The 14,895-nt window shown below is 48.1% G+C and overlaps 1 protein-coding gene across 4 annotated transcripts in view; it reads left to right on the forward strand.

The window, feature by feature from the left end:
- The window catches only part of MGRN1 (mahogunin ring finger 1), a 110,757-nt gene that overhangs the window by 34,862 nt on the left and 61,000 nt on the right, over window positions 1–14,895 (forward strand). For all 4 annotated transcript variants that reach the window (XM_054041176.1, XM_054041179.1, XM_054041180.1 and 1 more), the window contains one exon: window positions 886–1,003. In XM_054041176.1, coding sequence (XP_053897151.1) covers window positions 886–1,003 — 118 coding nt within the window. The remainder of the gene's footprint in view (window positions 1–885; window positions 1,004–14,895) is intronic.

Below are 14,895 nucleotides of genomic sequence, written 5' to 3' on the forward strand. Positions count from 1 at the left end.
CCAGCTGATTACAAGTGCAGAAGGCCTGGAGGGTGGCAGGTGACCCTATTGCTCCAGGTGATGCCTTGGTTTCAGAATAAGACACTAGACAGTGAAAGAACTGTCACTCCACCGTAAGTGTGGAGGGAGAGTCGGCCAATACCCCTGGATCTGGTGTTGGTGCAACTGGTGGGGGATGCCCTTGAGCTAGTGGAGTCGTACTGCCCTTAGACCAAGGTTGCTTCTCTTGCAGGGAGGGAAGGGGGCATGGGGCTTGGAGACTTGGGTGTGGGAGGAGGATGTCAAATTTAGTTCCTGCTGCTTGGCCCAAATGCTGATCCAATGCTGAGCTGCCGCTGCTGTCTGTGTGCAGCCATTAGAGGGCACCAAATGCCATCTCGCAGGCGGGGCGCAGACAGCCTGTCAGCAAATGGGGGGAGGTGTGGAATGATTTATCACTGTTAGATCACTGCTCAAGCTTTCAGCTGTGCGTGTGAGGGGAGGGGCCAGGCTTCCTCTTCAAAAGTATTGAGGAGACCGAGCCTGCTAAACCACGTGCCAGCAGTGCCCATACTCCAGATCTGTGGGGTCAGCCTTTGCTAGCCTGGGCCCCTTGTCTGCAGTGCTGTGTGCTGCCCTGTTGACTGATATTCTCAGCCAGGCCACTATGGAACTGATCAACTTGACTGCAGATCAGGGCTGTGTTCCTGTGCTGTTTCCCTCTCCTGAGCCCACTTTCTCTTCCTTTTTGTGTCCAGAGTGAATGACTGTCAGCCCCTGCCAGCGTCGCTTCTCAGAGCAGCCATTTGTGATTCCTGGGAGGCCGCAGGCATGAATGACTTTCTTAGAGTCCAGCACAGAGCAATCACTTGTTACACTGAGTTTTCTTTTTTGCCCCCTCTCCAGATACAGCACAAAGAATCCTTCTCTGCAGTCAGAGACGGTTCATTACAAGAGAGGGGTGAGCCAGCAATTCTCCCTGCCTTCCTTCAAGATTGATTTCTCAGACTGGAAGGACGATGAGGTAAATCTCTCCTTAGATTTCCCTCTTCTCCAAAACCCTATTGTTCCAGAAACACTGGGCTCTGTTTGTTTAACTTCCTGAGTTGTAGCTGGAAAATTATCAGTCACAGCTGCTGTGGCATGATCTGTCAGCGTGGGGTGAAGGTCCCTGGGAAAAATGGATCTGAAATATTCAGGACAACTGTTGGGTAGGTACATTAAGCCTCCTGCTCCTACTCCCCCCCCCTCAAAAAAAAACGGGCATGGGAAGGGGGCAGGTTGGACTGTCTGTTGAGATCTCAGATACCTGGAGTAGGATGGAACTTGTCTACAGCTCTCGGGGTGAATGATACTGGTGCCATCTCCAAAGGAAGCAGCTTGTTTTTCAGCCAGTCTTGATGTGATGCTCTCCCAACTGATCAGGGCACTGTGGGAGCTCAGGAACGTAAGCCCCCTTCAGAGAGGCGTTTATTGCCTAATAACATGTCTGTTTACACACAGCCTGCAGAAAAGTTGGTGTCCCCTTTCTGTAGCAAATGTATTAACCACATGATTGATAAGTAAACTTCTTTTTAAAGAGAGAGTTTCCAGGTACAATATTGACCTTTTTTTTTTTACCCCATCAAAGGAAGTCAGAATCGTCCAAGCAGGGTTGAATTTGATCGCTTTGAAAATAAATACTTATCTTCTCTAGAAAAAGAGTACAATTCTGAATTGTGTTCTGAGCTGTGAATTAGTCTACTTCTCATAATGTCCTACTGATGAATCAGTGTGTGTGTGTTTTTTCCTAGTGTGTGTCTGTTAGGCCTTGGCTACACTTACCAGGTAGTTCGACGGCTGGAAATCGAAGTTCTGGGTTCGACTTATCGCGTCTAGTCTGGACGCGATAAGTCGAACCCGGAAGTGCTCGCCGTCGACTGCGGTACTCCAGCTCGGCGAGAGGAGTACCGCGGAGTCGACGGGGGAGCCTGCCTGCCGCGTGTGGACCAAGGTAAGTTCGAACTAAGGTACTTCGACTTCAGCTACGTTATTCACGTAGCTGAAGTTGCGTACCTTAGTTCGAATTGGGGGGGGTAGTGTAGACCAAGCCTTACAGAATATTGAGGGGGGGCATATGTATTCATAGATTCCAAGGTCAGAAGGGATGAAAGCCACTGCGATCATGTAGCCTGATCTCCTGTGTAACACAGGCCAGAAAACTGCCCCACAATTATTCCTATTTGAACTAGAGCAGGTATTTTAGAAAAGCATCCTCCAAATCTTGATTTAAAAATTGCCAGTGATGGAGAATTCACCACAGCCCCTTTGGAAAGATGATACAAAGGTCATTGAACCTATAAGGCATATCTGCGTTCATTCAAGGGTTTCAAAGAACTCAAGATCATCATGACTGAAACTGTGTTGGTTGGGAAAGTGAGCATTTATGTATAGCCTTCCATAAGCTTCCCTTTTCCTGGTATCTGATAGATAAGAAGATTCTTACAAGACAATGAAAGGGATTCTACCAAGTCTTGTGGGCCCAAAGCGTAAAGGGATATGTCACCTCCAAAATCGTACTCTGTGTGACATGTTAGTTACAGTTATTACAAGTAATTTACCTACCTTCCTAGAACTGAGAGATTAGCGAGAAAAAATACTGGTATTTTTTCTGGGTTTTTGTATGTTTAACAGCACTTTTGGTATGTTCAATTTCACTGTTTCATCTGGTTTATCACCCTTAGGGTGAGGCTTTCATGTTTGCTGATTTAATTTCAAAATGATGGTGCACCTTACTACAGAGGAGGATTGTGAGGTCAGAGGTGACTGAGCCAGTCACTGCATTTCTTTTCTTTGGTTTCCATTTTTCCCAGCACCTGCCAATTAGGTAAATATTGGGTGGGATCTTTCTCAGTTTAAAATATTGTGTTTAGCATAACTGACGTTAACCACCCTTGGACGGTATAGTTGTCAAATTACTAAAATACTGATGGTGAATATCCCTCTAAACCTAGCTAGGGAGCTATAAGACTTCTCTGTTCATATAAATTGCCTGGTATTTTAATCATGCTGAAGTCTATCTCAGTTGCATCTGTGGCATTGAGATCAACATGTGAACTACACTCTGTACAAAATAGCATCTTCTCTGCTTGGTTTTAAATTTGCCTCATTTCAGTTCCTAAGTTCCCTTTGTTTTTGTCTCTTGGGACAAGATTAATAGGCGCATCTGACTAGCTTCCTCGATAGCATTTTCTTTAGCTTATCCTCGGAACTTGTCACATATCACTAGCTATGGAAGGCTGGGTTTTCTTTAGCTAAGTACTTACCTCGCCTATGTGCTAGAGGAAGTGGTGGTGACCCAATAGTCCTTTGAGTCAGTAACATACCAGTGCCCCAGCACGGAATTGTGGGAAGCTGTGCTGCTAGAATTGTTGTCCTTGTTGATGAGCCATAATACCAAGTTCTTGGCCATTTGTGGTTAATGATGCTCTCTTCTCGTAAGAGTATTATGAGTGCTATTAATCCGGGTGTCTTGGCCACATTCCAACCAAGATAGGGACCTTCTCTAACCCTCACCCTACTGTCCAAGCTCACCTGGATATGATGATACTCTCTTCCTGTCCCAAACTGTTGTAATGCTGCAATGCATGGTTAAATCGGGGGTGGGGGGGTAGAGAATAAAAAAACCTGTATATTTTGTGCAATCCCAGCAGAGCGAATAGCCATTGGTAAAATACACCCCAACCATAGTTTCAAAACAAACCACAAGGCAATTACCAGCCTCTTCCCCATGATCCTCAGAAATCTGGGCTGCAGATGTTCTGGCTTCTCTGCCAATAGATGACCTCACAAGTACACCTATGATGGCCTGAAAGAACTGTCCCATTCTCAGCCCTGCTTTTCGTTCCCTTTGTCACTCACTCTGACGAAGGAAGCAGGATGCTGGCAGTCCAGACTCTCCTCAGCCTCTTAGAAAAGCAAATTTGTTCAAATCCTCGTTAATGGCATTTCTGACCAGCCAGAGTTACTTGTAGTTGTGCAAACAGGTTTTTAACTCTTAGTAAAAGTTTTGCAGCTCATCTTTAAACAGCTGTGTGTCAGCAAAGGTGGAGGCGATCTGTGTATTGCGCATCTGTTGGTCAAGTCTTCAAAGCTCTTTGGAGTCAGAGGTACTATAGAAATGTAAGCTATAAACCCTCTTCCCATCCCCTCTTCAGACCAAATTCTGCTGATCCACTCTGCCGATCTGTTGCCTAATCAGCACTGCTGTCTGGCAGGTGTGCAACTGACTTCACTGGGAGCTCTGCTTGGGGAGCAAATGTAGAACAGGAAACATGGCTCAGAGGAGGGTTTCTGTGTGTGTGTCTATCTTCCCTTCCCCCCTCCATGCCCAATAACATGCATGTGGCTAGATCTTCCTAACTACTCTCTGAAATGCAACACTCCTATGTCTGACATCAAACTGCTGCTGTTCAGCTGTATACTCCTAAACCCTGTGGACTGCTTGCCAGCTTCACTGTTGGTTTGTCAGAATAAGATAGAGTTCATGCTTTTGCCTACTGTAATGCTTGTATATGACATAGCCCTTGACCAGATGAAGGATGGAAAGTGGTATTGCCTGGGGTGGTTGGTTGGATAAACTTTACTAAGTGCATGTTTTACTTTGTCTTTACAAATGTGTTGGTTCATTGGCAAGCTGTACTAAGAGGCTTTCATTGTCGAAAGACACTCTTCTACATATCCAAGAGTGAATGTGAAGTGCAGCCTTTGGGAGACTATACGTTCAGATGCGGCACAAATTCAGATTGTAAAGCAAAAGTAGTTCTGGCCTATGCTTTCTCCACCAAATGTGCAAAAACGTAGCTGTGCTCTTGCAATAGTAGATTGGAGCAGGAAGCAAAGCAGGAACCTAAGAGCTGCTTTCAGCAACACCGTAGTCAATTATCTTTAATGAGTTGAGAATGTTTGGAGCGAGACATGGTAGTTTGAAAATGGCTAGCTAGAGACGCAGCGTACCCCTGCAGAGGATCTCACAGTGTTTGAGGGTGAGCTGAGACAGGAAGTGGTTGCAGTCACAAGACCTTTAATAGCAACTGGTCTGAATTGATACACAGTAGTGTCATTATATAATTGAGAACTGAAAGTTTTTTCTAGGAAGCCTGTAGACTAAATATAGTTAAACATTTCCTAGAACATTTGGCCTCTGTAATGATTAGACTGAAGCTAGGAACAAAAAGGTAGTAGATTCCCAATTTTCTATTTTCCCGCACACTCCACAAAGTAACTAAAGCCTGGTCTACACTGCAAAGTTAGGTCGATGCAAGACAGCTTACGTGGACCTAGTTGTGCATGTGTCTATTCTTAACTTTGTCTCCCACCAATGTAAGTGCCCCATTACACTGACACAATAACATCAGCGTCCCGAGCAGCGAAGAGCCATAGCCATTTACTTAGGTCAATGCAGTGCGAGTGTAAATGCTGTGTTACTTATGTCGACCTTAACTGTCCTCCAGCAGCTGTCCCAAAATGCCCAACGCTGACTGCTTTCGTCACCAATGTGAACTCTGCTTGCAGAGACCGGATGTCCCGCCCGCCCCCCTTAAAGCCCTGCAAATTTTTGAAATTCCTTTTCCTGATTGCCTGGCTTGGCGACCACACCTAGCAGCTCTCTATTGTTGATTGAAACTGCCCAGTTGACCATGCTGGCTGCACATTCCTGCCTGGAGTAGGCAGGAGATATTGGCACTTCTGGGCCTGTGGGGAGAAGAGGCTGTGTAGGCATAGCTCCGAATCAGCAGTAGAAACCTTGACATCTATGAGCAGATTGCTCAGGGGATGCAAGAGAAGGGTCATGACCAGGGACCAGCAGCAGTGCCGCATGAAAATCAAGGAACTGCAGCAGATGTACCAGAAAGCCAGGAAGGCCAACAATCAGTCTGGTGCCGAGCCACAGACCTGCTGCTCTTACAAAGAGCTGTATGCCATCCTTGGTGGAGACCCCACCACCACTCCCAGCACCGTGGATATCTCTGAGGAGCCTGAGTCACAGGTCCCTGCCATGAACAGCAAGGAGGAGGTGGAAGAGGAGGGATATGGGAGACAGGTGACCAGGGGAATCCAGCTGCACAGTGAGGACCTGATTTTGATTCCACCGCAATCCAGCCAGTCCCACCTGTTGATCCCAGGCAAGCCCATTGAAAGGAAAGGAGCCTTGGGTAAGTGTCTGTGGATAAATATTTAAATTACAGGGGTGGCATCCCCAAAGTAGCAGGACATTTTTATTAATTGACTCGTAGAAGAGGGAGTGGTACAACCAAGAGAGGTAGAGTTGCTATCAGGTTTTCATTCCCCTCTAGAATTAGGCGAGGGGGCCATGTGGAGCAGTTTGATTATGTACACAGGGATGTCCCTTGAATCCTCCATAGAGATCGCAATGAAACTTTCATGGCGGTCCTCTTCCGTTGTCAGCTGAAGGTTGTTAGGGAGGGCTGTCTTATTTCTTCTTCAGTGGTAGGACACTGTCCCATGCCACTTGGTGATCATTTTAGCAGGCACCATTGCAGTACACAGGCTAGCAGCATACGGGCCAGGCAGTTTTGGGATGCCAGCAGCAGCTGTGGTCTCTCTGCCTCTGTTACTCTCAGGGCTGAGATATCAGCTAAAATCACCACCATCTGTGCCATTGCCCTGTATGGCTAGAATCATGTGATCAGACAATTCCCTCCTCACTTCCCCTACCCCCAATGGATCATACTCACCATGGCTGGTGCAGTGATGGGTGCCGTGCACAAGCAATCCCAAGTAGAAGCAAGAATGCAGAGCTTAAAACTTTAGAGGAGCAAGGGGTGTGAATTCAGCATCTTAAGTTTCGCTTTCTGTAGTGAATATGCTGACAATGCTACCTCTGTGTGTTTTATCTGCAGCTGCTGCCATTGCGACCTTCAGGGTCTCCCACTCCACACCCGCAGAGCCAGATAAGGAGGAGAAAAAGGAGATCTCAGGATGACTTCTTTAATGAGATCCTGCAAGCCTGTATTGCACCTTACCATGAACCCGCGGCCTGGAGGATGAACTGTGTGGACAGCCTGGAGAAGGAGTGAGTGGAGAAGAAAGGCTCAGGAGTCCCTGCAGGACCAGGAGACGGAGATGCACCAAGACATAATGGGGCTTCTCAGGCAGCAAACACAGATCCTGCAGATTCTGGTGCAGGTTTAACAATCCCAGGCTCGCGCCTCTCTGCAGCTCATTAAGAGCCCAACATTGGGACCTTTCTACACCCCCCCTCAACATTCCACGCGGAATCAAGGGTCACTGCAGTACCCTTGCCACTCCACACGGGGGCACATGGAAAAACAATCATAGCTTTACATACACTGAATCGTGACGGCCACAGTCGGTGTATTTGTTGCTGAAATGGGCATGAATGTTCTGTCCCCTTCACAAGTTCTGTTCTCTTTAATAAATTCAGTTTCGTTCTGTTTTTAATGGATTTGTTTTGAAATTGCACAGGTTCTTTTTGCACTGAATTTGTTACAGAATAAAATTCTATTATTTGTAACTATTCATTTTTATTAGTTCACAACATATGCTGCTGAGTGCTCAGCAGTTCTGAAAGCAACCAATAACCCAATTACCTATTACTGCACAGTGTCTCACAACTCATAAGGTCATTCAGAAACAAAATTAATAGGTGCATTGACAATGTTATATTCCTACATGTACAGCAATAACCACACGATTCTTACCAGGCCACTAAAAAGCAGGATGAGGTAGAGCCCACTACAACAACACATGCTACTCTGGTTCACTGTTAAAATGGTCTTACAAAGCTTCCCTGAGCTGTGTAGCTCTGGATTGAGCTCTTCTAATAGCCTTTGTATCTAGCTGTTCAAATTCAGCAGACAGCTGCTCTGCCTCCACCCACCAGAAACTTTTTCCCCTTTGCTTCACGGATGTTATGCAGGACACAACAGGCAACGATAATCATTGGGCTATTTTTCTCACTGAGGTCACTGAGTAAACAATGCCAGCGTCCCTTCAAACGACCAAAAGTATGCTTAACTGTCATTCTGCAATGCTGAAAGAAAGTCCTTGCTTGCAGCTTTCTGAACAGTCCTGTGTTCTTAATGATGAGAGCATCGTGCACCTTCCCTGACCAGCCCACATTGATGTCAGTAAAGTGTTCCCCGTGATCCATCAACACTTGCCTAACCGTGGAAAATTAGCCCTTCTATTGATACACTCTCTGTGGCGTGGTGGTCTGGTGCCAGAATAGAGATATGCGTGCTGTTTATTGCTCCACCGTAGTTTAGGAACCCCATTGCTGCAAATCCATCCACTACGTTCTGCACATTGCCGAGAATCACATTCCTGCGTATCAGGAGGCAATTAATGCATCAAAACAGTCCCTGCAGTGGATTTCCTGACTCCAAGTTGGTTTCCTGCTGACAGGTAGAAATTTGACGTTGCAAGTTTCCACCGTGCAATCGCCACTCGCTTCTCTGCTACCAGTGCAGCTCTCATTTTGGTGTCCCTACGCTGGAGGGCTGGAGCAAGCTCAGCAAACAGATCCAGGAACGTGGCCTTGCACATCTGAAAGTTCTGCAGCCACTGCTCCTCATCCCAAACCTGCATTAAGATGTGATCCCACCAGTCAGTGCTTGTTTCTCAGTCTCAGAAGTGGCGCTCCACCATCTGCAGCTGCTCCGCAAATGCCGCCGACAAACTTGAATTGGTTCTCGATATGGCCCACAGCAATCTGTCCTCCAGGGAAATGTCACATTCCTCCCTCATTCCATAGTTCTTTCATCTCTGCAAATTCCGCAGGATCAGGCACCCTGTGCTTGCAATGCTTAGTGCAGGGCTATACAGGTGCCATGCTTCTGTCAGACGTGGCAGACAGCAAAGAGGGCCGTGTGGGTTTGTGGGATTTTGAAAAAAGGTGCAAAAATTTTGGAATACAGATAACATTATGGGATGGAGACAGTTGCAAACTGGGAAGTTGACCCCATTCTCCCAGTCACTCTTGTGACACTCTTTTTGGTAGAATCATGCATTGCCAAGACTTCCCAAAATACAGTGTGCTGGAAGGTGGTGAGTTGCATAGTGGGATACCTATCCAGGATGCACCACACTCTGCATCGAGACAAGCAGTCCTGATGAGTACGCACACTGGCAACACAAAGGGGCCGGTATGCGCTCACATGAGCAATGTACCAACTGCAGCGGCTCTGTGCCGACCTAATTTCAGTCGACACAAGTTTGTAGTGGAAATCTGGACTAAGGCTAGATCTACGCTAAAAAGTTGACTTGACCCAGCTACCTTGCTCAGAGGCATGAGAAATCCACACCCCCTGAGTGACATGGTTAAGCCAACTTAACCCCAGTGTAGACCCCATCGACCTAGCTACTGCCTTTTGGAAAGGTGAATTAACTAAGCGAGGGTACTAACTAAGCACCCCCGTGCTGCTGCAGCATTTCTAGTGAAGATCTACCCTAACTCTGGGAGCTTGCTGCAGTCTGATATGCCTAGGATATTACTTATGGTGCCCATCTGTTGGCAGTGCAGCAGGGTGTTTAATGGGCCATGTTGGTAGGTGGTGCTAGTATACTTCAGGGCTGATCTACACTTGAAACTCTACAGCAACACAACTTCAGCTGCATTGCCATAGCGCTTCAGTGTAGACCCTACCTACACCAGTGGGAGAGGTTCTACTACCCATGAGGCCATCAACCTAGCGCGCTCCGTACTGGGTCGGCTAAACTACATCGCTCAGAGTGTTGATCTTTCACAACCCTGAGTGATGTAGCGGGATCGACCTAACTTTTTAGTGTAGAGCAGGCCTAAGAGACCCACTGTTACACCTTTTAATATTAGGTTATAATTAATGGAAGGAAGCACACTGAACAGAGAGAGATAATGGGACAGTGGGTCTCTGTTTTCTATAGAAGTGCCCCTTGTGCCGTGGTTTGAAATTGAAGCCGTTCTCAGCATGCTAAATGCTCCCCTGAAGGAACATCATGAACAACTGTGGGTAAGATACTAGGTATAAAATTAAGCTCATAGCAGTTAGAGATGGAAAGACACCCTAGAACTTCAAGTTCAGTACAGGATAGTTATCCAACACAGAAGCTCTCTTGGGTATTATGCTTTTAACTACATGGGACTTTACTCTTTTGTTTCTCCTCTTCTGCTCCCCTTCCCCATCCCCCCCCATTTGCCAGATGTACTCAGGGTCTCCTGCTGAGAAACTACACAGCTGAAAAGGAGTGCTCTGGATGTTTGGAATTCCAGTTGTCAACAGTTATAAAGCATTCTGTTTTTGAGATACTAGCTGATAAAATCAGTCCTAGATGAAGTCTTGGGGAAAAAACAAGATAAGAGGTCCAATTGGACAGGCTCGTGGCTGCTCCGTGAGCACTGCTTTTTCATTGGTGGGCATCTTGTGCTCTATAAAATAAGCATTGTTGCTTTGAAATTAAGGTCATGGCTACACTTGCAGATGTAGAGCGCCGGGAGTTAAACCAGCCCTCGGAGACCGCAGCAGGGAATGCGCTGCCATGTGTTCACGCTGTCAACTGCAAGTGCAGTGGCGTGAGCACATTTGTGGCACTTGCAGCAGCATTGGGAGCGGTGCATTATGGGCAGCTATCCCACAGAGCACCTCTTCCCATTCTGGCGCTGTGGCTTGTGAGAAGGAGTGGGGGGGCGCACGCGAGGCATCCTGGATCCTGTTCCAGTGCCCTGTGATGCATTGCTTCGCATCCCAGCAATCCCTGTGCTTCCATCCACATTTGGCGCCATCTTTCAATGTTTTTTTTGTACTGCACGCTCTGTCTTCCCTTTCAGTCTGCGGGAATGGATCCTGAATTTGTAAGGAATATGCTGATGGGTCTCACCAGCACGTCACAAATTGCAGTCAAGTTACTCCTTAAGCTACAAAGTGACAGTGAGGAGTCCGACGATGGTGTCGACACGCATAACGCATACAACACAAGATTGTTTGTGGCATTCACAGACATGCTCACCACAGTGGAATGCTGCTTTAGAGCTTGGGAAATAAGCATTGAATGGTGGGATCACATCATCATGCAAGTCTGGGATGACGAGCAGTGGCTGCAGAACTTTCAGATGAGGAAAGCCACTTTCATGGGACTGTGTGCTAAGCTCGCCCCTACCCTGCAGCACAAGGACACGAGATTGAAAGCTGCCCTGCTGGTGGAGAAGCGCGTGGCTACTGCAATCTGGAAGCAGTCTACTTCAGACAGCTACCGATCGGTCGCTAACTAGTTCGGAGTGGGAAAGTTGACCGTTGGAATCGTGTTCATGCAAGTGTGCAGGGCCATTAATCGCATCCTGCTCAGAAGAACCGTGACTCTGGGCAACGTATGTGACATTGTGGCTGGCTTTGCACAAATGGGTTTCTCTACCTGCAGAGGGGCGATAGATGGACGGATATTCCAATTCTGGCACCAGAGCACCTAGTCTCCGAATACATAAATTGGAAAGGCTATTTCTCGATGGTTCTCCAGGTGGTGTGGATCATCGTGGGCGTTTCATGGACATTAACGCAGGCTTGTCCAGACAGGTGCATGACGCACGCATCTTTCGGAACACAGGCCTGTTCAGGAAGCTGCAAGCCGGGACTTTCTTCCCAGACCAGAAGATCACCGTAGGGGAAGTCGAAATGCCCATTGTGATCCTTGGAAACCCCGCTTACCCTTTAATGCTGTGGCTCATGAAATCCTACACAGGGAGCCTTGACAGTATCAAGGAGCGGTTCAACAACACGCTGAGTTGGTGCAGAATGACTGTTGAGTGTGCTTTTGGCCGTTTAAAGGGCCGCTGATGCTGTCTGTATGGGAAACTGGACCCGGCCGATGACAACATCCCCACAGTTATAGCCGCATGCCATACCCTCCATAACATTTGTGAAGGGAAGGCTGAAAGCTTCACTCAGGCATGGACCATGGAGGTTCAACACCTGGAGGCTGAATTTGAACAGCCAGAGAGCAGGGCTATTAGAAGGGCCCAGCGGGGGGGCTATAAGAATTAAGGATGCCTAGAAGGAGCATTTTGATGCTGAAAGACACCAGTAATGTTTGGTGCCCTGCACGGGAATGAAGTGCAGTGATTCCAATTCTAGTAGGCATCTGTGTTTGCTACGTATGATGCTCTGACTTGCAGTGCCTGTTGCTTTCCTGGGCTATGCTATCTTTTTACTTAATGCAATAAAGAATGTTTGCAAAGCCAAAAAATTCATTTATTGAAAAGAAACACAACTGCTGGGGAAACATACATGACATGACACATCTGTGCTGTGTGGGAGGAGGGAATGGGGTGGAGTGGGGAACGGGACAATCACAGATTTGCGTATGTCCTGTTATCATATTCAGCCTTCCTGTCTGGAGTGCCGTGCAATGAGCGCTGCACTTCAGGCTGGCTAAAACGCATGGTGATGGGGGTTGAGTGTAGTGGGTAAGGGTTGTAGTTTGCAGGGCTGGGTGGTGAAGCTACAGGTGTTGGAGGCAGCTGGTGGCGATAAGAAACCAGATGTTGGGGAAAGTGGGTTGGCAGTGACAAGGGAGCACAAGGGAAAGAGTTTTGTGACAAGGGCTGTTGGGGGGAAATGGGGGAGGCAGATCTGCTTCATCTGCAGTGCTATGAGGGCCTGCTTCGAGTCCGCTTGGCGTTTCATAATGCTTAGGAGCCAGTCCGTGGCTTGTTGCCAGCGATCCACATTCTCCTGGCGGAGCCTCCTTTCGGTCACCCACCACTCCTGTACTTTTTGGTTTTCAGTAAGGGACTGCTGCATGACTTCATGCAAAAGGTCCTCCTCGCTTCTTCGCGGACGCTTCCTGATTCTTTGCAGCCTTTTGGCTGTTGATAACAAGAATGGCTGGGATCTAAATGTTGCATCTGTAAAGCCAAAATGCAACATTTAGCACAGGCAGCATTGTTCACACTAGACAGAGCAATGATTTGGCCGAACTTAAAGACAAGCACAGTGCACGCAATAGCAGAAAGTGCCTGTCCCAAAGCGAGTGCACATAACCCACAAGAGCCCTGAAATGGTGAGTAAGCACAGGGGCAAGGGGGGACTGATTGTTTCAGGGCCGTACTGTTCTCTGGGGTTCTGTGCCTTTGGAAGAGCCAACAGCTGCAGGGGCCTCTATACTGAACACTGTCCCCACATTTTCCACAGGATGAGTTCGTCCTGGAAGATATCTCGCTGCTGAGGGTGACCTGGGAAGCAAGGGAGGGTCTTCTACTACAATGCGGCTTCTGCCCTGGCCCTTATGCAGCTTGCCTGTGTGCAGCAGTGGTCCCCCCGCCCCTCACGGCACAGTGGCGCGAACTTATTAGCCTTACTGGGACAAGGAGCACAGTAGCGCTGCCAAGGAACCTGCGCAAGCGGATTGCCCAGCTTCTGCATTAGACCTTTGATGAGATCACTAAGGCCGATTATCGCGATGTGAAAGAGCACATCAATGCCCTATATCCGCATCTAGGCATGCACGCAGCCCTAACCCTTTTTTCGGCAACCCTCCTCGCCCCAAGAGCCCACACCGAGCAACTCCCTTCCCAAAATAAAAGCCGCTTATCGGGCACCTCCTCTGCTGTTTGTTCTTCCACAAGCACCGTCCCCTGTGACTGGCTCTCTTCCTCCTGGCTTGAAAACAGCTTCTGGCTGCATGCATCTAAGGGATACTGGGCTGTCCTCTGGCTCTGGGCCCCCCTCCTCCTCAGCACCCTCGCTCCCACTTTCCTCCTCCTGCTTTCTTGAACTCTGGGCTGCCACGGCTTCTGAAGTGTCCATGGTGCTCTTCGAAGTGGAGGTGGGGTCGCCCCCAAGTATTTCGTCCAGTTCTTTGTAGAAACAGCAGGTTGTGGGCACAGCACCGGAACGGCGGTTTGCCTCCCACACTTTGTGGTTATCTTCATGGGGCTAGAGATTTAGGCCTTGGCTACACTTGCAAGTTAGAGCGCATTAAATCAACCCCGGGCGCCCTAACTCCTGAGGTGTCCACACTGGCAAGGCACATAGAGTGCCTGGACTCCATGACTGGAGCGCCCCTGGTAATCCACCTCCATGAGAAGCATAGAGCTTGCTGTGCCCTGGCAGGAGTGCTGCGGTGCCAGTGTGGATGCCCTGGTCTATTAATGTGCTCTGATCGGCCTCCAGAAGCGTCCCACAATGCTTGTTCTAGCCACTCTGGTCCTCACTTTGAACTCTACTGCCTGCCCTCAGGTGACCAACCATCAGACCCGCCCTTTAAATTCTCTGGGAATTTTGAAATTCCCCTTTGTTTGCTCAGAAAGGCGTGTAGTGCTCTCAGCGCATCCTTCCAGGTGACCATGCTTCCATGTGCCAGGCGATCCCTAGTATGGAGCAATGGCGAGGTGCTGGACCTCATCAGTGTTTTGGGGGAGGAAGCAGTCCAGTCCCAGCTGCACTCCAGCCATAGGAATTACGATACCTACGGGCAGATATCAAGACACAAAGTGTGAGGTTTCAAATTGCAAACTGCCTGTAATACTGTGCAGTGCTGTCTGCCTCTGGCTGCAGACAGCCTGAAACAATACCTCTGAGAGGAGTGAGCTGCTCCCATTTGACTCATTGGGTGAGAATGGCGAAACATAAAGATTAAAATGTTCTGACCTTTTGCTGCTGATCAAACCCAATGAGAGAGAGTGTCTATTTAACAGCTACCTGATGTTGGATCCAGAGAAGCTGGTCATCAGTACAGCTAACAGGGGGAGCGTATCTGGATGCCTGTCTGTGACCCAAGGAGGAGATGTGGTGTATAAGCCATCTTATACTGTGGACCATCATTCTCATGCCTTCATTTCCAGAGTGAACCTTGAGCATCTGGAACTTTTTTGTAACCTCCTGCAATAATTCATCATTTTCTTCCTTTTCCAGTGCACGCACA

The sequence above is a fragment of the Malaclemys terrapin genome, chromosome 10 (genome assembly GCF_027887155.1).
Source record: "Malaclemys terrapin pileata isolate rMalTer1 chromosome 10, rMalTer1.hap1, whole genome shotgun sequence".
Taxonomy (NCBI): Eukaryota; Metazoa; Chordata; order Testudines; family Emydidae; genus Malaclemys; species Malaclemys terrapin.